Raw genomic sequence first — 27,505 nt, forward strand, 5'->3', positions numbered from 1 at the left:
CAGCAATCGGTTCGTAGTGTGCATTGTTGCAATGTTACTTTTCTTGGTGGTTTATTAAATTAAGGATTTTTTCAAATGTTCATTTTTTTCCCCTGTGCTTAAAACTTATTTTAAAAAAAGTGTTTTTAGCCAGCGGTTGGTAGCGCTATAGTGCGAACTATTGCAGTGTTAGTTTTCTCTGTTGTTCAAGGTTTTCTCAGTGTTGTTCAATGTTTTTACATTTAGTTTACTATTCCGCTGTGTATTCTATGGTTTGATTAACTATATTTGTGCTTAAAAACTTAAAAAAAAAAATATATAATTTACATACAGTTCGTATGGTCTGGAACGGATTAATTGTATTTACATACAATCCTATGGGGGAAATAAGTTCGATTCACGACCAAATCGGGTTACAACCAGAGTCTTGGAACGAATTATGGTCGTGAACCGAGATGTATGTATGTATGTATGTATGTATGTTTATTTTTATTTATTTATTTATTTTTATTTATTTATTTATTAATTATAAGGTTTCCCCCCCCTCAAACAATTAAAACGCTTTATTTTCCTCTTGGGCAACGCTAAGTATTTCAGCTAGTGTTCTATATAAATAAAATGTAGTAGTAGTATTATTATGTCTTGAACACAGGGAAGTGGTGTTCCAGTATTCTGTGCTGGCTTCATCATCCTCTGTAGTGCATTGTGCTGTGCATCTGAGCAGTTGCCATACCTGGTTGTGAGGTCTGCTGCTTTCATCCTAAAGAGGTTGCAGAATGTGGATGGAAAAGTTTTTTGCTTATACCTCTCAACCCCCGAGGTCAAGGAGTTGGTGCAGCATCAGTCAGGCAATTCCAATAAATGTAAAGTTGCTGATGCTCTCTGTATAGGTGACGTTATGGTCGGCCTCTTGCTGTCAAGGCACCTATGAACAGCTGTTTGGTTTTTCTGACATTAAAGCAGAGAATGCTTACACCAGTAATTCGATGTCACAAGCCAAACCTCATCTCTGTAAAAGTGCCATCGTTCTATATGATTTCTCGTTAGTGGGGATGTCGGACTTGATGACTTCATTTGCTGATCTCGTCACCAGGGGATGTCAGATTAAATGATTAGAAGTCATAGAATATTTCTGACAGGCGTGATGGAGCTGGTCATTGTGTGAAGGCTTTACTGGTATGACAAGTTTAGCTGTAATCTCTGCCCTTTTCCCCCCACCTGCTGTTGTGGTGCATGCAACACAAGAAGTCAGACAGATAAGCTTCTCTTCTGTTTGTCAGGTCCAAAAACTCCAGCGTTCCTTATTCCTTGTCTCCGCGTTATATGCGTTTTACTTCTGGCTGAGCGCATACTGGTTGGCAAATGAGCTTAAAAGAAAATGAAACCCATTTGAATTTGTTGTGGGTGTTTTAGGCCTTGCAAACAGAAGACAGCCTTGTCTGTCTGTTTCATGTTATATGTACAATTGGAGAATAATGGGGGAGAACACAGATTTCAGCCGAACTTGCTGTATTTGTGCAACACTGGGTCTGTCAGACAGCATGTTATTGGCTTTCAGAAAAATGTTTGGGAAAAGTGAAATTACGCTGCGTAGTTCTCACAGAATCGTCTAGTTTGTCATCGCTTGTGATATTTACTCCTGTAATCTGACATTTTCTTGTGACAAAATCAACAACGGCAGTCTTTAAGTTTGGCATCCCCTCCAACTAGAAGTCTTGTAATGGGTCACAAGCCTAAGCAGACTAGGAAAGATCAAACGAATCTTAACCTTTTAACTAATCACTCGGTAAAGCCAAAAATTGGATCTAATACTCTCTAAAGATCACTTACACGGTAGTTAAGAGCATGTGCATTAAATAAAATCCATTTCAGTTTATTCTTTTGACTTAAATAACATTCTTCCTCTTTGTATGTGTCTTTATGGGGGTCCTCTGTGTATGCCTGGACACGTTGGTTAGATCAGTGTGTGATTCCAAATTGACCCCTTGCGTGCGTTAGTGATGCCCCGTGATTTATTGGTGTCTCTGTCATGGTTCTTGTGCTCGATGGTGCTAGGACAAGCTGCAGCTCTCCAGTACCATGAATTGGATTGAGTGGGTTTGAGAATGTTCGCTTATGTTACTAAATTTCTTATTATGTCTAACATTCCAGTCCCAGATTTCCTCTCTTGGGTGTCCCGGTGTGCGCACCCTCACCATTGGCCCCACATACTGTATTAAAGTGCAAATTAATTATGTCATGCCGGATACCATGGAGGTCTCCCAGTGGATCTGTCATTGGTGGCAACACTCTGATACACTGCAGGGACCTCAGCTAAGAGTGAAAATGGACAAGACTTAGTAAAATAAATCAATTACAATTAATTTTGTTCAATGTATAAATGTATTTGCTGTAACCTTTTATAGAAATGATATAATGAATCGACAGATTAATTTTTTTTGGGCAAGATATCTAGACAGCAGTTCTCTGTACAGAGCTGTGGAGGGACAACTGTATATCTTCTGTGTCTGGAGCTGCAAAGTACTGCAATTACAGCCAACTGATTTTGACACACAGCAGGCGGGCTTGCACAGATGCCTGTCTGCTTCACACAACCTTGAAGCAGTTATGCAGCGTAAGGGGATTTTTTTTTCTTCTACCCCCAGTCTCGTTAATTTAGAAAAAAATCTAAATGCATTCATTTGATTATCTGCTGCTGACTTGTCTGACACACAAGTGCCCAGGAAAAGCGAATTGCAACAGAGATGATACCAACACTCCCCCACTTATAAACACACACCCCCACCTACATTTGTTAATAGCAAAAGTTAACACTGACATAGCAAAGGGCAAAAACAATAGGGGCTTGTGTGTTGTTGTTTCCTGTGACTGTCTAGCTTAGACCCATCGAACACCAAACAACCTGGTGCCCGCCCATGAGCTAGCCTCATGGCATAGTGACGTGTGGATATTACCCCTTCTATCCAGGCTATAAACCACATAACTCTTAAATTTTATTTTTTGTTTAAAGAATGTGATAATGTATGAATTAACTGATGCCATAGTTAAGGGCAAGGCAAGAAGATATCCTAGTCTGGAAAGTGTCATAACACACTGCCCGAGCACTTGGGTAAAACTTTACATTAACATTTGTTAGTGGCAATAGTTGTGACAAAGTATTGTGTCTGACCACTTTATTCAATTCAGTTTATTCTCGCTAAGCCCAGCACACTATACAATGATTACAAATACAGTATGCAACAAAGGTGTGTCTGTATATATATGGAAGCAAAGGTCTGTGATACAGTTTGCATATTTGTAGCTAGAAATCCACGAATGGAGAAAATGAATCAAATATTTTAAAATAGTTTTTTATTCCTAAGCTTTCGACTCCTACCAGGAATCGTCATCATCAGAGGAAAATTATTAGAATTCTAGGAATCCAAGGCAATATATAGCAAATAAGGAGGGGAGGGTAGGTGGATGTATGTTATTGTGTTAGAAGTTTAATTTTAAATAGTTACATTTGCCTTTTTTGCCCATCAAACTATAATCAATAGCAATAGTAATGACCAAGTGAAAACAAGTTTAGGGAAAAGTTAAGATTTATTAAAAATCCATCCATTATCCAACCCGCTATATCCTAACTAAATGGTCACGGGGGGTCTGCTGGAGCCAATCCCAAACAGCACAGGATGCAAGGCAGGAAACAAACCCCGGGCAGGGCGCCAGCCCACCACAGGGCACACACACACACACACACACCCCAAGCACACACTAGGGACAATTTAGGATTGCCAATGCACGTAACCTGCAGGTCTTTGGACTATGGGAGGAAACCCACGCAGACACGGGGAGAACATGCAAACTCCACACAGGGAGGATCCAGGAAGCGAACCCAGGTCTCCTAACTGCGAGGCAGCAGCACTACCCACTGCGCCACCATGCTGCACATTTTATTAAAAATCAAAAACTGAAATCTCCTCTTCCTTACAAGTATTTCAGCCTCTGATTCGGTACTTTATAGAAACCCCTTTGACAGCAATTTCAGTTTCAGATCTTCTTGGGTGGCCTCTATGAGCTTTATATACCTGGATTTGGGCAGTTTATCCAGTTCTTCCTGGCAGATTCTCTCCAGCTCCGTTAGATTATGTGGGAAGTGTTTGTAAACTGACATCTTCAGGTCCCTCCACACAAGTTGTGTGGTTTCAAGGGTTAAACCGCATGGGATGGCATTGCAGGTATCCTATACAAATTAAGTAATTCTCAAAAAATATTTTTAATTTGCAAATTTCCTGTATGTATTGGGTAAGCAATCTTTCTTAGGTTATTGCAAGAATATAGCGGTACAGTGGCGCAGTGGTAGTGTTGCTGACTCGCAGGGTTCGCTTCCCGGGTCCTCCCTGTGTGGAGAGCGCTCCAAGTAGTAAGAAAAGCGCTATATAAATGTAAAGAATTATTAATATTCAATGTTTTTATAAATGTACTATTTTATAATTGTGCCTCATTCCTTACTTCTGAATTAATATATTTTTCATTGTGTACATTTTGTTAAGCTCATGTGCATAAGATATTAACTTACTGGTTGCAGTTGTTCAACCTGGAGCTGCAGAATTTGTCTGTACAGCAATGTCGGTGTTTAAACTACACTTTTGAAGAAACTGAACATTGTTAAATTGAAACCTAAAAACAGGCTGAAGTATATTCTGGTGCTAAAATCAAATTGAAATGACTTGGATTATATAGTTTGGTATTCAGTCTCACTCTTTTTTATGTGATGAACCGACCGCTGCCACTTTGTGGCTTCACTCAGATGTGTAACTGTCATTTCTTTAAAGTGTCTGTGGTGGCCTTGACTGCCTTTCAACAGTAAATGCCTCTGAAAAGTAAATTCAGTGACCCATACAAAGAAAGAAGGCCCAAGGATAAGTTTCAAGAAAATCGGTGATAGATATACCCACAGATTAGGCAGCCACCTAACTGAAAGAACAATGGTTGAGCCTGTGCTCCGACTCCCAAAGGTCATGCAAAAAGACAATTTCCTGAGTGTATCCAAATGAAAAATCAGAACACAAAAGAAAAATGAGGACTTTGTAGGATGCCTTTCCCTATGATAACACAATTCACCTTTATTTTCACATATGGTCTTTGGGGAAACATCCGTTGGATTTGTCAAAAGTTCATGGTAATTCTCAAAGAATCGGGACAATTGGGTGTTGGGAATCAGTTTGGAGGCTAGAGCCTATCCCAGCTAGCACACCCTGGAGAAGGAGTCGGGGGAGAACATGCAAGCTACACACACATATTTAGATATATATATACACACACACTAGGGGGCTCTGCCCCCTGCTCGCTTTGCTAGCCAACCCCAAGGGTGGCGCTACATGCTGGCCACTTCGCAGCTCTGCCACTCGTGTATGGGGGAGCGGATGTACAATTTAAACAGATTATTTTCATGGGAATTGTTACATATGCATAATAGATCTAACTATTTTACATTACAGTGAGTAATTAACCATAGTAAAAAATAGTAAAACATAATAAATTGAAAGAAAATTATGTTAGAGGTGTTTGTTTGCGTAATACGATTTTGTTCTATTTGGCTTTGAAATTAACACGCAAATGCTTTTTACACTTTTACTGTAAAACTTGAGTAAAAACAATATTTGGAATTAACTTTTCATCAATATCGCTTTGAATTTTGATCCCATGTTTGGAGTTACATCGTGAAAATGCAACGTATAACTGCCCTTGAGTGAATATAGTTTCTTTCTCTCTAATAAACTAACTTTGTCCCTGTGATTTGTTAATTGTCGTAACAAAAGCTATTCTAACGGGAAACTGTAAACGTTTTAATACAAATGGCGTATCACAATCTCCTTTGGTGTTTATCCCCTGAAGATGTACTACATTACCTGTCTTGTCACCTGTTAAAATTTTCTATGCCAGAATTGTTCGACCGATTTTAATCTTGTCCCATTGCATAGCCCATCACTCATACATAAATTACGCAATGACATTACGATACATCCTTCTTTCAACAGTAATTTGACCGGTGGGAGACCAGACAGTGTCAACGGTTGTAGATATTCTATGGGATATTGTAGATTGATGTTTTCATCTTCTGCACCATCACCACCAACTGTTTCAGCGGAGTCTGTTGATACACATTTAATCAATTTACCGTGTAACAGATTGACATTTTTCGTGTTAACTTGTTTGACTTTGTTTCTTGGTGCTAGAATTGCCTGTGTACTCATTTCTTCTGTTGATAACCCTTCGGGATGAAATTATTCAGTAGGATTTGGACATAAGTCTCTTCTTTTATTGGGAATTTAAAGTGAGGAAAACGTAAACATTTATAAGAGCTGAGAGTGCAGGAACGGTGTCTGACAAAAGCATTCACTCGAATGAGAGGTGAGAGGACCGTGAACATGGTTCAATATGGAGTGGAGGGTGGGACTTGAAAAAAATCTCTTGGCAATAGTCTCGTCTGAAGATTTTGTTTTATAATAGATAGCTAGATTTTAAATATGTATATATGTGTATATAATAATAATATAGAGAGAGAGATTATATATAAAATGTGTTTGTAAATAAATGATATACTTGTGTGCACAAAGGAGGTGCTGCTGCTGCTTCATGGACCCTACGTTTGAATCCTGTGCCTATTCTTTTTTTTTTTTTTCCTTCATGTGAAGTTCTTTTCATCTCCATGGGTTTTGCTTTTAGCTCCATAAATTAAGCGTTTTAGGTCGATTGGCAATTTCAAATGTAAAAGTGGCTCAGTGCGTGTTGGGCCCTGTGATGGACGGCTATCCTGTGCGGGGCTGTTTTTCCTGCTTTGGATGAACTGGAATGTTACTGACGTTACTGATCCAGTGTTGCTGGGGTAGACTGTGGCTCCCTTTGACCCTGAGTTGGATTATGTTACGTTATTTAGGATTATTTTAAATGAGATGAAAAGAAACTGCAATGTCAAATTAAAAAAATATATATCTTTAGGTAACGAGCTTGATGGGCTGAATGGTCTCCTGTTGTTTGTAAAATTAAAGTTCTTTTCATGTTTATAAAATATAATGGTTATTGACTAGAAAGCGACTGTTGACAGATCGAAGTTGGCTCTGCAGCATTCTGTTGACGCCTCTGTGTTAATCAGAGTAAACTGCTCTTCAGTCCCCCTAGGTTTAGCTGCCACCGCCTGCCAGTGCACCTTGTGAATGCTGCGTTGTGCATCTTGATTTTCTCTCCAAGTATAAAATTGCACTTTCCAAAGTGGTTAATCACTGGCTCTTTGATTGGACTTTGGCGGTGAAGGTACTGTGTTTTTTCTTTCTTGTCGATTGCTTGCATTCTCTTGGCAGCAGCTCAGTTTGTGGCCTGACACTAATGTGGTTATCTGATGAGATGGTGCAGGATGCCTCTTGGAAAGCAGGAAAATCACATATTAGCACATAATACAATTATGATGTGTGTGCGCGTATCTGCACTAGTGGAGTGGGCGACTACCTTTGTGCACCCAATTTGTGCCCTTGTGCTCTCAAGCCAAAATTGATTTTTAAATGGCACACTCGCTTGCTGCTTTTGTACCTCCTGTTGAAGTATCCCTGTGCCTAGACTCGTCGGCCTCTGGCAGCTTCTCACCCCTCTTGCCTTTTCTCCAGTCTTTGATTACGGTTTGACTTGTATCTCCCCCCAACCCAAAACAAACTGCTGCTTTCCATTAGCTTGGTAGTGCCACCAACCTGCTGCTATGGAGAAGAGAAACTGGAAAGTGGAACATTCGTTTGGTCATATAGATAGATGCATGGCTATGTGGACATAACGGTATTTTTCATTGAAGGTTATCACTTTGCCATGAATGAATATCATTACTTAGCAAAGGAGTGAAAGTTAAAGCCAGCACTACAGAAGTTTGGATCAATAGTTTTCTGGAAAGGATCATTACTAAGCCCTCGTCTAGCCATGCAGTCAGCATCCATGTGGCTGCCTCCCTTCCTAACAGGCTAGGCTTTCTAATTCCATTACTGTTTAACAGACACCTTTACCCTTTCAATATACATAATGTCTTTGGGAGAGAAAGGACACCAATCTTAAATTCTGTGATTTTTTTTCTTCTTTTTTTTCTCTTTATTAATCAGGGGTCTAAATCACAATTCTGCTGTTATCTCTAACATCTCTGATCAGAGAATCTAATTTCAGGTAACACAAGCAGATTTTAATTTTTGTTTTATCCCCGAAAGTAAGCAAGCATTCAGAAGTCAGGTTTTGGCTGGGTGGCTTTGCAAGTACACTGTATAATTTAAGGAACATGTCAGACCACCTTTTTCAGCAATAACTTGTAGTCACTGTTTCTAGCAGTCTCTCACGTCGTTTTGTAGAAATTGTAACCCTGTAGAATGGGGAATTGCAGATTGTAACACTTCCCAGATGGCTGAACAGCAACAATTGCTTCTTGGTGGTCATGGCTGATGTCCATTCTTCTTGGCATGATATGAACACAACCCTGAATACTGCAGAACAATAAAGTTTTATACAGTACACTTATTCACTCCTTCTGGTAATTAGCTTGTGCATTTGATTATGCTTACATTTACATTTATTTGCTTAGAAGCCGCTTTTATTACGAGCGACCTACAAAAGAGATGAGCAATTGAGTAACGCTAGGTGAGGGCCTGTTTGATGGCGACAGGTAACAAAAGTTGATTGTCACAAGTGAAAAGATGTATTAACTCATCATACATTTACAGTAATAGATTACAGTCACTAAAGCAATTAAACAAATTAACCAAGAATATAAAGTATTGCAGAGCAAAAAGCCCCCCCACCCCCCAAAACAATTCGAGACACATTCACAGAATAGGGGTCTTTAGTCGCTTCTTAAATACATTGAAGAAGTCAGCAGTATGGAGGTGGGCAGCACCCCATTCCACCAACTAGGAACTTTACAGGAAAAGAGTCTGGATTGAGACTCGATGCCCCATAGAGGTTGCATCACCAGATGCTGTTCCCTGGCAGACCTGAGTGGGTGAGAAGGAGTAATGCATTTCGCCAGTGTCTCCATATACACATCTGCTGACCCAATGACTACTCTGTCGGCCAGCATCAGGGATTTGAACTTCATGCGTGCTGCTACAGGGAGCCAATGGAGCGACCTGAAGAGAGGAGATACATGTGCCCGTCTTGGCTGATTTAAATATAAGATGGGCCGCTGCATTCTGGATCTTCTGTAGCAGTTTGATAGCACCACATGCGGGTACTCCTGCCAGAAGCGAGTTGCAGTAGTCCAGACGAGACAAGATCAAAGCCTGGACCAGAAGTTGTGCTGCACACTCTGTCAGATAAGGGCTAATCTTGCGGATGTTGTAAAGCGTGAAACCTGCATGAGCGGGAGACAGTAGAAATGTGGTCTGAAAAAGATAGCTGCTCATCATTTACCACCCCAAGGTTGCATACTGACTTGGCTGGTGTTCGCAACAGAGAGCCAAGCTGTACAAAGATGGGGTGGGCGGGAGGTGATTAGTAACCTCTGGCTGCCAAATACTCTGTTAAATATTATTGTGAAAGTTGGAAGGGTGTACTTCTTTTTCTTAATTTTTGAAGAAAAAAAAAACATATTGAACTCGGTTAAACTCTACAGTCCCCTCCATAATATTTGGGACAAAGACCCCTTCTTTGATTTTCCCCCCTCCGCTCCACAGTTTAAAATGACTAATCAGACAGTTCTGATGTGATTAAAGTGCACAGTGCTGACTTTCATTTAAGGGGATTTGCATACATTTTGGTCACACAACACAACACTTACTGTTTGGAGGCCTTTACTGGAAATTGAGCAGATCAGATGTTTCTACACCCCTCAGAATTCCTTGTGCCACTGCCATCAGCAGTTCCATCGGCAATGGAGAGAAATGTGCCAGGACCTGTGGCAGCCATTTACAACCAAGCCATACCACCCCCAGCACCGTGTTTGACAGATGAGGTGGTGTGCTTGTCATGTAGTGGAATGGTTTCTAAGCATTTCAGCTCTGCTGATTGGTCTTCTGACTCCAAGCTGCTTCCGTTAGGACCTCTCTGCGATGATGACGCCTCCTTCCGGGTAGTTGTTCTTTTGAAGATCTGGGATTGGTAGGGGCAGGGTCACTTTCCCTCCCTGGGTGGTTTCGCAAAACTGAAAGAAGAAAATGACCAGACTGTTAGTAGCAGTGCCCCCTCTCAACCCAGGATGGTAACACATACGTGGAATGGTCATCTTCAGACGTGCATGCTTGACATCCTCCATGCCAAAATAAAAAGCCTTGTTTGAACAGCCAGCCACTCCTGATGTGTGTCCGTTGGGATCAATCAGCTTTTCCAAGGTGTTGCTTGTTATGAGAATTTTCAGCAAAAGTGTGTGGCCTGTCATTTTTACACCAAGTTACTGACTTCATGTATTTTTTTGGTCTTGGACTCATCCTGGTTCTCCTTGCTTTCTTAATGTTTCTGATTTAGAGGTGTGTGTGTGTGTCAGTCAAGTTTTCTTTTGCATAGAAATAGAACAGTACTGAGCAGGAAGAAGTGTGTGTGAATAATACCGTGACTCAATATTGCTTTTAGAAGCTATATTTGCAGATAATATTGGTAATCTTCAAAGGACAAAGCTTTCTGTGAGACTCATGTTGAGCAAGGCACAGCTGAGACAGGGGAGAAGAAACTTCTTGGTTTTTCTTGATAATTTGCACCCTCACAATCTTCTCTTTCTTAACAGCTATCGTCGAGAACATGGCAGAATTCCGTCCTGAAATGTGTACAGAGGCTGCCCAGCAAGGCCTCATGCAGTGGCTGCTCAAAAGAATAAAGGTAACACGCATGTGGAAGTATCCCTCACACAGCAACATTCTGCTGCATCTGAATGCTCTTAATCTCTTGAGAGTAATGGGGGAGACGACTCTGCTCTGCCAGTACATGTCTCTTACTCTTAGGCACTTTATATTTCATTGACTTGCTAAAAAGAGCCTGCTGGGAAGATAGACAAGACTGCTTGGCTTTTTTTTTTTTTTTTTTAATCTAGTCTGTGGGGCATAATGTGAAATCAGCATTGAGGGAAATTGTTTTATCTATTTTTTGTGTGCAGGACTGTTTTTTTTAACCGATCATTATTTTAAAGTGCATAGTATTCTTCATAATGAACACTTTCACAGAGTAATTAAAATGATCATATGAGTTCAGATCTAAAATTAGTGAACCTACAGCCTGGCGCACAGTAGGATTAATGATTAAAAAATCTTCACTGTATATGTGATTTGTTTCTTTGTCTTTGGGTTGTGTTTCAATTTACCCTTTTATATGTTTACTTGCATGTCATTGTGTGTCGTATTTTAACTTTATTTGCAATTAGTGTGCAGTACTCTAGGCTTACAAGTGAAAGTGTGCTTTATAATAATGAACCGAATGCTGTTTTGTTTTAAACAGGCCAAAATGCCGTTTGATGACAACAAGCTCTACTGCAGTGAGATTCTTGCCATCTTGCTTCAGAATAACGACAGTAAGTAGACTTGCATGTTTTTGGAAATGCAACTTTTTGACAGCTTAATGAGAGCAAAGCAGACATTTTTGCCTATCTTAACTTGGAGGCTTTACGATTCTTTTTTTTAAAGGAGGACACATATGCTTCTCATAAATAGATGTGTGCTTGTTAGTATATTGCTAGAAAGTACTGTACAGGCGCAGGATTTTTTTTTCCAGTCATAAAATGACAGGCCCTGTCAATTTCAACCTCTTGCTGTTTCTAACGGATGAATTGTTTAAATAGCTTGTATGGTTGTGTAGCTCAGAAGGGCATTCTGTTGTTTGATTTCCTTATTAAATTGTTTTTTTTTTTTTCTGCATTTCTGGATTTGAACAAAAAAATCTCAGATCTTAATAATGCAGATAATGATGCACAGTTATAGTCATTGCAGTTGACCTTCTGCACCACCCACTGTATGACAGAATAGTGCCCTACTTTACTACCTTAAAAGCATATATCACTATAAAGCACCTTCAAATACTTTTGATCAATTTATATATTATATATATATATATATATATATATATATTAATATATATTAATATATAGTAAAAAAAAAAAAAAAAAATATTATATATTACTATTATGGTATTGTCAAATTTCCCCCTAGGGACAAGTTCTATCTAAAGTGAAAACTACAATATCTGAAATGAAATGTATGCTGTCTTTGCTATGGCACCCCATACTGAGCTAATGTGCACTGTTTCCCTTTTGTAGTTACTCTTATTAGGAAATTGAGCCTTCCTGTCTTCATTACATGAGCTTAGAAGAAATCTTTCTGTTGTATATGGTCTCACAATGTGCACCCTGCCATTAAGACCAAGTAATCACTCACGACCAAAGGAGGCACACCGGGAACAGAGAGGGAGGTTGAGAGCACGCACTGGATTGGGTGACACCTCAGCACCACACTGGACCAGCGTGAGGTTTTTTAACAGTGGCACATTTTCCCTGTAAGTTGGAGGACCAGCTTGCAGTGCTGGATGCAGATTAATGTCATACCCTGCAAGATGTTGCAGGTTAAGGGCCTTTCTCAATGGAGTAGATTCACTTCTGGCATTTACGGGGTTGACCTTCCGATTGCTGGCACAGATCCCTAGCCTCATATGCATATATAGGCATATGTTAAAATTAAACACTGTGGAAGATTGTGGGTTCGCTTCCTGGTTCCTCCCTGTGTGGATAGCGCTTTGAGTACTGAGAAAAGCGCTATGTAAATGTAATGAATTATTATTATTATTAAAGTTCTTTAGGATGTCAGATTTTATCAAGTACTTAGACTAGATGTGGGCCATTTTTAGGATTGGATGATTTATAACGTTACACCAGGATTTTAGAAGGTGGAAGATACTGTGGTCACGTGGCTAAACAGTCCATGGTTTCTTTGAACTCAAAGTGAAGTACATTAGTCCTGTAACATTATCCTGAGTGAAGCCTGACAGTGTAATAATGTTATGGTAAAAATATGTAACAACGGGGGTGGAATTAGTATTGAGTACAGGGTAAAACTAGTAATGATAAAAATCTGAGAAACTGACTAGTCGGCTAGCCTGAGGGAATACAGATGGACTGAAATAAAAGGCCATTATCAGGCCAGTATAGCCTGGAATGGGAGGGAGAGGTAGGTAGAATCTGACACCCCTTCATCCTCCAGGAGGAAACCCTGGGCTAAAATGGAAGCAGGACAGGGGTTGTGGGTGAATAGGATTGGCATAAGGTGAGGATTTGGCTTTATCCTAATGGTCCGGGAGATTCAACAAAGAAGATGGAGACAGATAACAAAAACTGTCTGCAATTTTTCCTTACACGGAGGAGGAGGAGGCCAAACCATCACTTTCTCCATTCATATGCCATGCTGTGTTACAGAGGACCAAGCTAGACTAGAACATAAGATAGACAGCCACCTGGTAGTAAGCAACTGAACACCAGATTAACAGTAATGGAATTTTTGTCTCACTCCTTTTTACTTTTATTTTGGGCATATTATCTATAATACACAAATGTATACTCTTATAATCTTTCTAATTTGTTCTGAATACAAATGTAAAAGGAAGAGGTAGAATTAAACTACAATAACAGTAAACCCTGACAGCATGGTAAGAGTGAGGGATTTAGGGCATTCTATTAAGGTCTACATAATAAAGAATATAAAGGGAAGAACAGGATCACCCTAGAACCCTACCATGATGCAACAAAACTAGATTTGATATTTTGTATCGACAGTAACATGCATGCAAAATTTCTTAATTTTAATTCGTACTTAGCATTCTTTGCCCCAACACTTAATGCCTCCCCCCCTATTATACCCACCTTTTCCAAGAACATGTTTTAAACATGCAGTCTGGATTTTAAGTTGGTTTAGTTGTACATGGAAATTGTTATTAAGATTCCAGTTGAAATAATGCATGTTTTTTTTTTTTTTTTTTACTTGTCCCACCATTTAAACTAACTTGTCAATTAAAACGCCATATTGACTATAAGTTGGAACAGGGCGGCCTACATGCTAAAATCTATGGGTTGAAGTGAGGTCCTTAGCTTGCAAAATGGATAAATAACATCAAATGAAGCCGCAAAATTCAAAAGGCAGACGGGTATAACGATTTTATTTTACTAGGTCTGAGGTTTGGGCCTGGTTATTTGGGTACTTAAAAATGTCGGTGTGCTTGTTGATATGGAATTTGCACAGCTGCTTTACCCTTCATTTGACATGAATTTTCTATTTCCCCTTTTTACACCATTGTTTTTAATTGATAAAATTAGGGGTTTTTTTATATAATAAAGTGACCAGAGTGTACCTGGTGTTGCCTGGGTATATTTATATAATGAGTTAAAGTAAGAAAGCCAATACTAATGTTTTTTAAATGTTGACCCCATTGCCATTGTACTGTTGCATATGTGCTAATACACCATTGCTACAAATTGACTTTTTAAAAATTATTTTTACTACTTTGTTCCAGCCAATAGAGATTTGCTTGGAGAACTTGATGGGATTGATGTGTTGCTGCAGCAACTTTCCGTAAGTATTTTTTTCCATTTAATTGTGCGATTTATTTATTTTTTTTTTAACTGCCTGTTTAAATAGCCTTGAGTTGAATGGCTTGAGGTTTGGGCAGATCAAGAACCCCTACTATATTTAGCTGGAGACCTGGAATGTGTCTTGGCAGCAAACCTTGTAGATCATCATGTCTGTTCATGGAAGAAAGTTCTGTTTGCTATTCAGATTGAATCTTTCTCTAAAAAAAAAAAAAAAATAGTCCTTTTCGTCTAGTCATTGTGTCACTTGTACTTAATCAAATGAACAAATTTGGATAAAGGGAACAGCAACAGCAAAGTGGGAACATTCTCCATATACCACTTAAAACTGTAGTCACTTAGTATGTGGGTAAATCAGAAGGTAAAGGCAATTTGAAAATTACATGATAACCGAAACAAATGGAAGCTGACGTAATACAACATGTTCACAATGGCTTGTGTGTAATTTGAACACACACCATTTCAGTGCTCTGCTATTAGTCTATTTGAAGCTGAGGTCAAATGAATATGGACACTCCACTGCAGGATATGACCACTGTTGGACAACACACCATGATGAGATTTCTTTGAACAGAGAAAATGAAACTGAACAGCAGAGCGCTGCACTTTGTGTGTTTGAACTACCCATAAGCTACTGCGAACATGTTGTATTGCGTCAGCTTCCATGTGTTGCGTTTATCGCATAATTTTCCTTTGCTCTTTGATTTTTCCCTTGTTGGTTATAAATAGATTATGGAAGAGAAAATTGTGATTCTGGTATCTCTGAGACCTTATGATTTCAGATTAAAACTCCTTTGCCCAGGTAACTCTAATCAGCAAGGGTTTTGGTGAGATAAAGCATCCTCTGATTCTGAAGCAGGTCTTAATTTTCCAAACAACATCTTTAATTAAAACAAAGCAAAGTAGTTGGCTTGATGATAAGTTTTGACTTGCACGTAATGATCCTCCCATCTGAAACATCGACTGACATCGAGACCATTGCAACATGCCTTATGCGCCATGGGCTGTTAACGTACATAACGAGCCGTGTGGCAAGAGTCCTCTTGTTGAGAAAATCCAACCCTGGAGAGGAGTGCTGGTGCAGTGCTTAATGATGCAGCCGATTCATTGAAATGCCAGCTGCTGTTTCAATTTCAACTTAAAAAAACCCAGCCGTCGTCTAGCTGTGTGCACGTGAGAGAAATGCTGTGGTAGCTACACATCCAGTTTTCTGTACTACTGGGTGTTGGTTGCTTGCTTCGGTTTTAGCAGGCAGGTTCTGATGTCTTTGTGCAGGTGTGTCATCCTGAACTCCTCTTCCAGAGCCTGGAGGTTTGGGCCTTATCATATGGGTGTTAACCTCCAAATAAACAAACCCATGAATTAAATGCAGATTTGTAATTTAGCCTGAATTTAGCCATGTCTTTACTCCATCATGATCAGTGCAAGGTTGCAACTAGTGCCCAATTCACAATGCTGACTTGTTCCAATAAGGTAACTTTAGTCTTGATGTTTTTTCTGTCTTCTGTGCTGTGGGGAGGGATAAGACAAAATGGTATTAGAATTGGGATGTATGTTTGCAGGGTTGACTACAAATAACTTTAAGTAAAGACCTTTTCCTTTCTCTTAAGTAAACTTTCCAATATTAAGAGTGTACCAGTATTCACCATTTGATTTAATAGATGCAGTGCCTATAAAAAGTATTCCCTCCTCAGAAGTTTTCACAAAATGTTGTATTATGCAGCATGGAATCACAGTGGATTTAATCTGGCTTTGATATTGATTGATTGACCAGAAAAATGTCTTTAATGTCCATCCACCCATTTTCCAAACCTGCTTATCCAAGGCATTGTAACAGAGCATATCCCAGCAAGCACTGGGTGCCACCCTGTAAAGGGATTGTTCCTGCTTTTGCAGTCTTAATTTCAAATATAAAGCACACAATAAATGGTTCTGACAGTATTTACCACCTTCCAGTCAGTACTTTGCGGATGCACCTTTAGCAGCCATGACAGCTTTGAGATTTTGTGCACAGGTCTCTCCCTCTATCGGCTCTGCCATTCCCAAAACCCCCCCGACCCAATTCTTCTTTGCAAAACTGCTCCGGCTCTGTCAGACTGAATGGAGATCATGAATGTCCTGTCATTTTAATGTCCAACCACAAATTTTCAATTGGATTCAGGTCTGGACTCTGATTCTCCACTCCAGGCCATCAACAATGTTTTGAATCCATTTACTATGTAGCTTGGGCTTGTCTTGCTAGAAAACCAGTCTTCTCCTAAGAGACATGTTTCTTGAAGGTGGCGTCAGCTTTTTACTCAAAGATTTCATGCTCTACCTTCACATGCTGCCTTGGGCCTGCTGCAGAGAAGCAGCCGCACATCCTGATGCTACTACCACCGCCATGTTTTTGATTATGCACATAGTAACATGGCATTTAGTCTGATGGCGAGGAAGCTCAATTTAGGGCTCATCGGACCACAGAATGTTTTTCCAGCTGATGTCAGAGTCCCCCATGTGTCTGGCCAAGATTCTGTTTTTTTTTCTTTTTGTCACTCTACCATAAAGCTACAACTGGTGGCGCAACCCAGGCAACAGTTTTTGTCTGCACAGTCTTTCCAATTGTAGCTTCTGACTCCTCCTGATTTCTTAAAGGAGTATTGGTGGCCTCCCTTGCTAGCCTTCTTTTTTGCGTGGATGGCCTGCTCTAGGCATATTTCCAGCTGTCCCGTAGTCTTTCATTTTCTTAATGATTTAATTTCACTGGATATTCAGTGATTTGGTAATTTTCTTGTCTCCGTTCCCTGACCTTGTGCTTTTCATGGAGTTGCTTGGAATGTTCTTTTTGTCTACATCATGTAAGTCAGTCCACCATACTGACTCACCAGAAGTTGTCCCTTCTACATTCAGGTGCATTTATATTGCAATCAATTGAAACCCCAAACAGGTGATCTCCGATAAACTAATGCTGTGTCTTTTAAAATCAATTGTCTGACTAGTGATGATTTAGGTGCATCATATTAAAGGGGGACAATGCTAATGAGATCAATTAGTGTTTTATACTTGTAATTAATTTAGACCACTTTCCAGAGATCTGTTTACACTGTGACTTTACGGAGCCTTTTTTTTCTATTGAACAATGACAATAAAATCCAAATGAAATCCACTGTGATTCAATGCTGTATAACAACAAAATGTGAAAACCTCCAAGGGGGTGAAAACGTTTTTATAGATATATACTTTAATAATCCCAAAGGGAAATTCACATACTCCAGCAGCAGCAGCATACTGATAAAAACAATATTAAAGACTGCTGAAAATGCAGGTAAAACGGACATTAACTTTGTATAATGTTAACGTTTACCCCCCCGGGTGGAATTGAAGTGTCGCATAGTGTGGCGGAGGAACGATCTCCTCAGTCTGTCAGTGGAGCAGGACGGTGACAGCAGTCTGTCGCTGAAGCTGCTCCTCTGTCTGGAGATGATCCTGTTCAGTGGATGCACTGTATTCTCCATGATTGACAGGAGCCTGCTTAGCGCCTGTCGCTCTGCCACAGATGTCAAACTGTCCAGCTCTGTGCCTACAATAGAGCCTGCCTTCCTCACCAGTTTGTCCAGGCGTAAGGCGTCATCCTTCTTTGTGCTGCCTCCCCAGCACACCACCGCGTAGAAGAGGGCACTCGCCACAACCATCTGATAGAACATCTGCAGCATCTTATTGCAGAGGTTGAAGGACGCCAGCCTTCTAATGAAGTATAGTCGGCTCTGTCATCTCTTGCACAGAGCATCAGTATTGGCTATATCAGTATTATAGGCACTGCATGTCCTTAATTCAATTGACCTCCTTTTCCTTCCTCAAATTTAGAGTGTAAAAGCGCAAGTATTCTCTGATTCCTTTCTAAGTGAATATCGGAGATCTTTCTACAGATTTCCTACAACATCAAAAGTTTATAAAATAATCCCTACTTCCCAATCAAGTGGGTTTTTAAAATCCTCATCAGGTGGTAGTGTAGGCCACCTGAGCAGAGGAGCAGCAGCAGGAAATGAGTCGAAGAGGTGAGCCTATTTGAAGAGCAGTCATTGTAGTAGGAAGAGATCTAATTTAGAGCCCACCTGGGGATAACACGGGGCCATCGCTGTACCATTTGATAGGTGGGTGTACAGTGAATGAAGGGACATCCATGGAGTTGAGAGAGGTGTTCAGAGCTGTTATTTGAAATGGTTTTGAAAGAGGAGCAGCAGTTGTATTTTGATGCAATGTTTTAAGCTTTGTAAGAAATTTAATATTAATTTCTATTTTATTAATACTTGCCTAATCATTTGGCATCAAGATGGCTGATCATTTTTGTGCTATAAAAAGAATTAGAGGAATACATGTTTAGATTCCCAGTCTTAGATTTTTAGGTGTTGAGATGGTAAAGTAAGCCACTGTTCTTTTCTGTTCTTTTTCATGTGATTGTTTTATAGCAGGGGCTTCCAAATCCAATCCTGGAGGGCCTTTAGTGGCTGCCGTTTTTTCCTTCCTGCCACTTTTGTTTTTGTTCTTTGTTTTGCCTTGAACAAATTCCTAGTACAAGAAAATGTATGTTTTCGCATACCCCCTGGGTCAGCCATTGTACAGCGCCCCAGGAGCAATTGCAGGTCAAGGGCTCAGCAGAGTAGGATCTCCTTTGGTAGCAACAGAGATCTGATACTAGTACAGATTCTTCGCCTCCAAGCCACCACTCCGCCTTTAATCAGTGACAAATTTCTGTTGTTAAGGGACTTCTTTTCCATTCATTTTTATTGGTTTTTCATTGTCAGTTCTTTGAATTGCTGCTTTTTTTCCTCAAATGGCAGCCAAATAGAAATGAGATGTGAAAGTGAGCCAGCAGATGACCGGCTAAGTCAGGGTCTCAAATTCCAACTGATTTCACTCCAACCAGTTTCTTAATTAGAAGCCAATTCCTGTTAATTAAACCTGTTGTTTAATTCCAAGGCTTATTGTTTCTCTCATTCTGCCACAGCAGACATTTCCATAACTGTTGATTTTTTCTTTTTTTTTTTTTTCCCTCAGAGCACCGTTAAAATGTTTTGTGGGCCTGAGCAGATTAACATTACTGACACTTTCACCTTCCTTTAGTTTTAAATATTAAATGATGGACACGGGTCAGGTGGTCATATGTTGGCTCGTTTTGTATCTCGTTATTGTTTGGCTGCTAATTAAGGGAAAAAACGAGGGCTGAGTCTTAAATAACAAATCAATTAAAATTAAGGCAAAAGAAGTTAATTAGCAGCAAAAACTGGTGCCTAATTAAGAAAAGGATAAGAATGAGAACCTGTAGCCCTCCAGGATTGTAGCTGGACACCCCTGGTTTACAGTATTGGATAACCAATACATAGCATGAGCTTCAGAGACATTTCTGGATTCTATTCTTTTTGCAGCATAAAGTTTTATAAGAATGACGTGTTTTTAATATCCCATAATATGCTAAAGCAGTTTTCAGTGGCCCAAGGATCTTGCCCCATAAACACCATCTTTTATGAATGTGTTCCTGAAGAAAAAGTAAAGTAGTATTACACTTCTATATTGGATTAAAAAAAAAACCTGTGCATAGATATGGATGCAAAATTTGGAGAGCAAGCAGACCTTTCACTTCTGTCTAGTTGATATTCAGCTCTGGAATTACAAGACACAAAAGAATCACTTGCATCTACTCTTCTTGTAGGTTTTTAAGCGGCACAATCCCAGCACACCTGATGAGCAGGAGATGATGGAAAACCTTTTTGACTCTCTCTGTTCCTGCCTGATGCATGCTGCCAACAGGGATCGCTTTCTGAAGGGAGAAGGGCTTCAGCTCATGAACCTCATGCTTAGGTAATCCTACTTCACAGCTTTCAGGCACTGAGTGTTTGTGCACTGATGGAGTGTAAGAGCTTGTCTTGGGAGGGAACCTGCTGGGGGGGGGGGGCAGCCACGCAGCACACCCATCAATTTCAGATGCATTAGTCTGCTCAGTCATTACACACTGTGTCTTGCTATTTATGGCCACTCATTTTCAGTCATCATTCACACAGTCTATCCTTGCACTTTTATGGAATTATTGAGAATTCTTCACCAAGAAATTCACAAAATGTTTGTAGACGAACTTTAATTCTTTGCCTAATTCTCATAGAAGTAATTCACTTTTTTGTAATTGTTACCAGCCATTGGTCGATTATTTAATCTCGACTATCCAAACTGCCACTCTTTCTAATTATTAATCCGTGGGAACAATATTCATTGGTACCTAAACATCTAAAACAGGAATGTTTCATACATGGTGATACTTCTTTTAAGCACTTAGTATCTCTATTGAACGCTGCAGAACTTTGTTTCAGCCAGGGGTTATTCTCTGGCTTGGGTATATTTTCTGTTTTTTTGTTGTTTTTGAGTTATTATTCTTCATGTTACTGTGTAATTCTTGTTAGGTGTGTTTATTGCTAAGTATTGGTTTACTTTGTCTTTAAATGTTGCACAATTCTTTGTTTTTGTGAGTGGAGCCCCGTTAGACTGCACTCACAGGGCCAACCAGACGTCACTGCTGCTGGGTTATACCTCTGCCTCTCTTTTGGGTGGGGATGAGTCCAGCAGTGGATCATTGATAGTTGTTTGGAGATTACTATGACTATTTTTTTTATATATATTTTTGGTTTTCTTGATTGTTTGTTAATTATGCCATTTGCATTGCATATTTGGGACTTGACCACTTAGGATTGCCTTTTAGCGAAATCCTGTCATTTTTTGTTCCTTTTTTTTATTTATTCTATAAATTCTTAGCATTTAAAGATACTTCGTTTTATGACATCTCAACAAGCCAGAGACTTATACGGTTACCCTTTCTCTTGCAAGGCATTTCTGTATTTTTCTGATCTTTCAAGTACTTTTTGGACTTCCTGTTTTGGAATTGAACTGGCTGAAGCCTCCAGGCAGTATTTGGGGATACTGGCACCCTGGGTAAAAACCTTTCTGGGCAGGTCAGTGGAGGTCTGGGCCTACTTTTTGGAGACCTCGCGCCCCTTTTTGCCATGTCTGAGTTTGCAATACACGACAGATTATATATCCATGCAGGAATAAGAATGCTGTATTGATTGTAATGTAAGATGCTTTTTTTCCCACTTGTTTCCAAGTTTAAAATTGTGGTACATCTTTAATGAGAGAGATTTGAGGTGTGACAATGAAAAGTCTTGAAAATGATGCTTTTTGGGATTTAGAACTAAATCCAAACGCCAACAATATGAGATGCTGGAAATGCTCTGAATTTGACCTTCTGCAACTAAGCAAATACAACAAGAAAGCTTGCACAGGGATGCGAAAAGAAAGTGAAGAGCTTTTGGATAAACAAAGAAAGCTGTACAGAATGTGTGCTCTGGTTTAATATATATTATTTACTTTTAGTTACTGGTATAATTTATTTTTAATGCAATAACATTTTTTATACCTGCGCATGAAACCGGTCTTCTCCAGTCCCATGCCTATACATTCATACTGCTGGCTCCATCTCACACCTAGTGTATTACTTGGGGCCAAAGTGATCAAAATATGACACACTATCCACCACTTCCTGACCTGATCCAAGCCAGGATCCTTTCTGATCGTTGCTAGTGGGCACTAACAAAGGCCAAAGGATTTTAGCATCAATAAAGCACTGACAAAACGCCTGAAGAAAGTGCCGCATCCACTCCCCTGTGCTTCGAGATCTGCATGGGTTTCTTTTATGGCCAGCTTCTCCATATAGTTCTGCTCTTTCATGATAGTCCATAGAAAGCTGATCAAAGTCTCCCTATTAGGTCAGGACTGTTGACATAACACTATATTAACTGTACTTGTAATTCTTGTAAGTACCGGTGATGGTTTTTTGTTTCCTCAAAATCTACTTTTTAAAGGGAATTGTGTCTTACATTTGAGGACCTCTTAAATTGAAAGTAAGACTCTAAACAATAAAGTGTGGTCCAACAGTACGAGTTGGCAAGTGTGACTGGGGAAAGGGACTTATTGGCCTCACTACTAAGACTGTTGCCTCCATGACCCAGTTTGGAATAAGCAGTGGAAAATGAATGTCATGTCCATTTTCACCTTAAAGCGATTCTAACCTTGAAGTGTTTCAGTTTAGGCAGTTCTTAATCAGTAGATTTTCCTGGATAGTAGGCAGCAACAAGGCTGTCTGTTTAATTAACTTTTAGAGCCGTATCACAGTAATTTGAAAGGAACAGTGTCAGAGAGTATGGTAAAGATCTCATGCTTGCCGAGGCAGAGCAGACACCAGCCTCCCATTGCTTGATTGATTTATGTATTGCATTGTTTTCTGCCACGGACACTGTGAACTTGCACACTTCACTAGTTGTTAGTAAAAGAGGGAAGGATGGTAGTTAGGAAAGTTTAACATTGTTCAGACTTCTTTAACATCAGGACGGTGAAACCAAAACCTTTTGTGCAGTGCTTTTCTCCTGCTGTTGGTGTTGGATTGGCTGCAAGTGATATTGTAGCAGTGAGCCATACGAGTTTATTTGACCTTCCTCTACTATGAGTCTGCCAGGGTTAGTATTGCTGCCTCACAGCTCCAGGAGACCGGGCTTGGCTTCAGGCCTGCTTACTGTCAGAGTATAGTTAGTATCATCTAAATGTGCCTGCATGGATGTTCTTATGCTTTCACGCTAAGGACTTGTGTGTTAAAATGATTGGATATTCGAGATTCATTCAGTATAATATTAGAAAAATATTGACACAAGCAGTCTGTTCAGCTCACCTAGGCTCGCCAGTCCTGTCCACCGAATTTCTCCAAAATAGTATCAAGTTGAGTGTTGATACTCCCTCAAGTCTTACTGTCTACCTAACTACACCTCTTGGTAATTTATTTCATATGTTTATGGTTCTGTGTATAAAGAAAAACTTTGTGATGTTTGTGCAAAATCTACCTTAAAATGAGTTTCCATCTGTGTTCACGCCTGAGGTAATTTTAAAGTTCAACAATTAATAGACAGATATTGTTGGGAGAGTTTTTGCAAATTTGTATTTTGATGTATGTATTCTGTATTTAGTAATTTACAGTGAGATTCACTCAAGAGGCCCCGAATATTCTGTAATAACTCTCGCTAGGACAAAGCAATCTGAATGAAACAGTGTGCAATGTGCTCCTCGGTATATGGAGGTTCGAACAAGCCAGGATACCCCTGCGTCGGAGCAGTGAGGTAGGTGCCAGTGAGCCATTGTGACGTTTAACCTCCATTTGCAACTTCTGGGTGTCTACCGCCAGTACCCCTTCACTCAGTCACTTGACTTCTCATCAGGAAGGTGATAGATAGATAGATAGATAGATACTGATGTACAGTATTGAGCAGCACGTCTTCATAATGCAAACCTATTGGGTCACCAATTCGTTTAAGCGATGTCAGAATCAACTGGGTGATTGTGAGTTAATGGAAGGTTACTTCCAGCTAGATGGAGCAACGTGTCACACATCGGCAAGGAGAATGGCAGAAGTGGTGTCCTACTTTGGCACCAGGGCAATTTCAAAGGGGCTTTGTCCACCACGGTCGCCAGATCTGACACCACCAGACTTATTCCTTTGGGGTCTGCACAAAGGAAAGGTCTATTGGAACAAGTCTCGCACTGTGGAAGATTTGAAGGAAAACATCCAACGTGAAATTTGCTGCTATTCCCCCTCGAGACGCTTGCCGATACTTTGAGGAAAATGGAGCGCTGTGTCAATGTGTCTGGCAGAAAATGGAAACCACTTCCAGCATCGCATGTAATGCATTCAATTACAAACATGTCAAGGTGCATAGCGTATTTTTTTGGTTTGGATTGCTTCATCCTAATGCAACAGAATATTCGGGGCCTCTTTCAAGTGAATCTCCTTGTAGTATATTCCATACTATTTTACCTGAGAATCTGTCAAACTCTGTAAAGAGCGCTATATAAAAATAAATTGTAAAGAGACAGTCTGGGATCAACTGTACTAATTTCTTTCCTATTCTTAAAACCCTTTGATATTGTCACCTACTAATCTCAGTTTGCTTAAACTGAAAAGGTTCAACTCCTTTAATCGAGCGAGTGAGTGTAGGTGTGATATGAGTGTGTTCACGTGTGGAACGTTTCCTAGCTCTCTAAACTTGAGTTATGCAGGTTTCAAAAATAGATGGGTGGAAGAATCCATGTCCCTCATTTGCATATCTGTGGTCTCTTTTTATGAATTTATTGTATGAATAAAATATTGCCGTTTCCTCCAGGCTTGTCCATGTTGAAACTGGCCCACCTCGTTCGTCTCATCTATTGAATTACATGGCAACTGATCTGCTCTGCTTCCTTGTTTTCCAGGTCTTTTAATGCAGCCAAAAGTGTGAGTCAAGAATGAAAGACAGCTTTGGAGCAGACAGCACTGTGTTCCTTCAAAGAAACATATTTTCTTTGTGGTGTTTTGTTGAATATTCATGGAGCTGAGCCCTTTTTTCATGCAGGGATTAGAGAGTTGACAGTTTAATCAGCTGTAGCTGAACAGAAATCAACCACTTGACCTTAAGGGGTGGAAAGTGTGAATCGTTAATGTTAACTGACACTTGAATCGGGTAATGGCCGAGTCTGGAAAACCTGACGTCAAATAGCATTTTATTGACAAAGAATGAGATTCGTATCTCAAAGTTCGCGTGCATCTTTATGGCATATGCATGCCTTTAACACGACTGTGTCGCAGCACGCTTCTTCTGCTAATCACCCAGCGTGTCTTTGCTCTATGCCAGGCTTAATCTTTTCACTGTGTCTGGAGGTATGACTTCAAATTCATTCAAAGCCTGCCAGCATCTTAACAGCCAAGTCAAGGAAAGAAAATCCGCAGCCATTTTAATGTATCTCTACAAGGAGTGACAGCTTTAGTTTGCAATTTATTCATTTTTTGTGTGTGTGTACTGCAGCCTAAACCTTCCAAGTTGTTTATCTAGCCCTGTCTCGGTGAGTGTGCTAGTTGATAACTGACTACTAAGTAAAATAGGAAAAAATAACCGGATGTGTTGATATATAAAAATGTCTGATTCCCACACTTGAATACATTTTACATAGGATCACAGATGGGGGAGGTTACACTAGAAAATGTATTTAAAAATTCACTCTATTATAAAAGGAAATCCTGGGACAAGACTTTCTCTGAGATAATTTCAACTCCCACGAGATCATTTTAGGTCTCACGAGACAAGGCTTTTAGCCAAGAGATTTTGACAAGTCCCGCGCTCCACTCAAGCATTTACAACCACGCCCATGGTCCAATCACTTCTCATTCTTGTGAATGCCATTGTCAGACACAGTTCCTGCACTCTCCGCTCCAAGCGGTGTCGGAAATAAAAGACAGTAGAAGACCAAAGTAGAACGTCGTAAAGAGGTTCAAAAATGTTGCCACGATACACATGCAGAGCAGGTTTGATTATGAAAGTACTAAAATTCGAAAGTCTCAAAAAACTGATAAAGATCGCATTAGCGCTAACAAAGGGAAATTATTACTCGGAGAAATAATGGAACAGCGAAAAGAGATCATATATGGATGGAGGTGATATGAGAGAAGTATGTAGATATTGTTTGGCTTTAAACTTTAAGTCAGAGATTTATAGATCGTTTTATTCGTGTTGCCATCAGGGAAAAGTAGTGTTTCTTCCCAATGAAGAGGTGTATCTGCGAGAAATAAGATTTGTTGTTTGGTGAAAGTGAAATCCACATACGCGAGTGGCAGAAACGCAAAGTGGCTGGCTTGTAGCGCAGGCCAGGGGGTTAGTGAGCGAAGCGAGCAGGGGGTTTAACCCCCTAGTTTAGAAAGTTATCCAAACCCTTTCACTTTTATCACATTTTCTTATTTTACAGCCTAATGCTAAAATCGTGTAAATTTATTTTTTTCCCCTCCTCAAAAAACACTTTTTGCCCCAGAAAGACCAAGTGAAAAATGGAATATTACAAATATCTGCAAATACAGTGCATCTGGAAAGTATTCACAGCACATCACTTTTTCCACATTTTATGTTACAGCCTTATTCCAAAATGGATTAAATTCATTTTTTTTTCCTCAGAATTCTACACACAACACCCCATAATGACAATGTGAAAAAAGTTTACTTGAGGTTTTTGCAAATTTATTAAAAATAAAAAAAACTGAGAAATCCCATGTCCATAAGTATTCACAGCCTTTGCTCAATACTTTGTTGATGCACATTTGAAAGCAATTCCAGCCTCAAGTCTTTTTGAATATGATGCCACAAGCTTGGCAGACCTGTCCTTGGCCAGTTTCGCCCATTCCTCTTTGCAGCACCTCTCAAGCTCCATCAGGTTGGATGGGATGCGTCGGTGCACAGCCATTTTAAGATCTCTCCAGAGATGTTCAATCAGATTCAAGTCTGGGCTCTGGCTGGGCCACTCAAGGACATTCACAGAGTTGTCCTGAAGCCACTCCTTTGATATCTTGGCTGTGTGCTTAGGGTCGTTGTCCTGCTGAAAGATGAACCGTCGCCCCAGTCTGAGGTCAAGAGTGCTCTGGAGCAGGTTTTCATCCAGGATGTCTCTGTACATTGCTGCAGTCATCTTTCCCTTTATCCTGACTAGTCTCCCAGTTCCTGCCGCTGAAAACATCCCCACAGCATGATGCTGCCATCACCATGCTTCACTGTAGGTATTGGCCTGGTGATGAGCGGTTTCCTCCAAACGTGACGCCTGGCATTCACACCAAAGAGTTCAATCTTTGTCTCATCAGACCAGAGAATTTTCTTTCTCATGGTCTGAGAGTCCTTCAGGTGCCTTTTGGCAAACTCCAGGCGGGCTGCCATGTGCCTTTTACTAAGGAGTGGCTTCCCTCTGGCCACTCTACCATACAGGCCTGATTGGTGGATTGCTGCAGAGATGGTTGTCCTTCTGGAAGGTTCTCCCCTCTCCTCAGAGGAGCTCTGACAGAGTGACCATCGGGTTCTTGGTCACCTCCCTGACTAAGGCCCTTCTCCCCCGATC

At 40.1% G+C, this 27,505-nt stretch overlaps 1 protein-coding gene across 1 annotated transcript in view; it reads left to right on the top strand.

Moving 5' to 3' along the window:
- ctnnbl1 (catenin, beta like 1) overlaps positions 1 to 27,505 on the top strand; it is a 113,824-nt gene that overhangs the window by 46,267 nt on the left and 40,052 nt on the right. The window contains exons 7-10 of the mRNA XM_028812399.2: positions 10,703 to 10,794; positions 11,407 to 11,479; positions 14,461 to 14,519; positions 20,223 to 20,371. Coding sequence (XP_028668232.1) covers positions 10,703 to 10,794; positions 11,407 to 11,479; positions 14,461 to 14,519; positions 20,223 to 20,371 — 373 coding nt within the window. The remainder of the gene's footprint in view (positions 1 to 10,702; positions 10,795 to 11,406; positions 11,480 to 14,460; positions 14,520 to 20,222; positions 20,372 to 27,505) is intronic.

Source organism: Erpetoichthys calabaricus, chromosome 10 (assembly GCF_900747795.2).
Source record: "Erpetoichthys calabaricus chromosome 10, fErpCal1.3, whole genome shotgun sequence".
In the NCBI taxonomy this organism is placed as follows: Eukaryota; Metazoa; Chordata; class Cladistia; order Polypteriformes; family Polypteridae; genus Erpetoichthys; species Erpetoichthys calabaricus.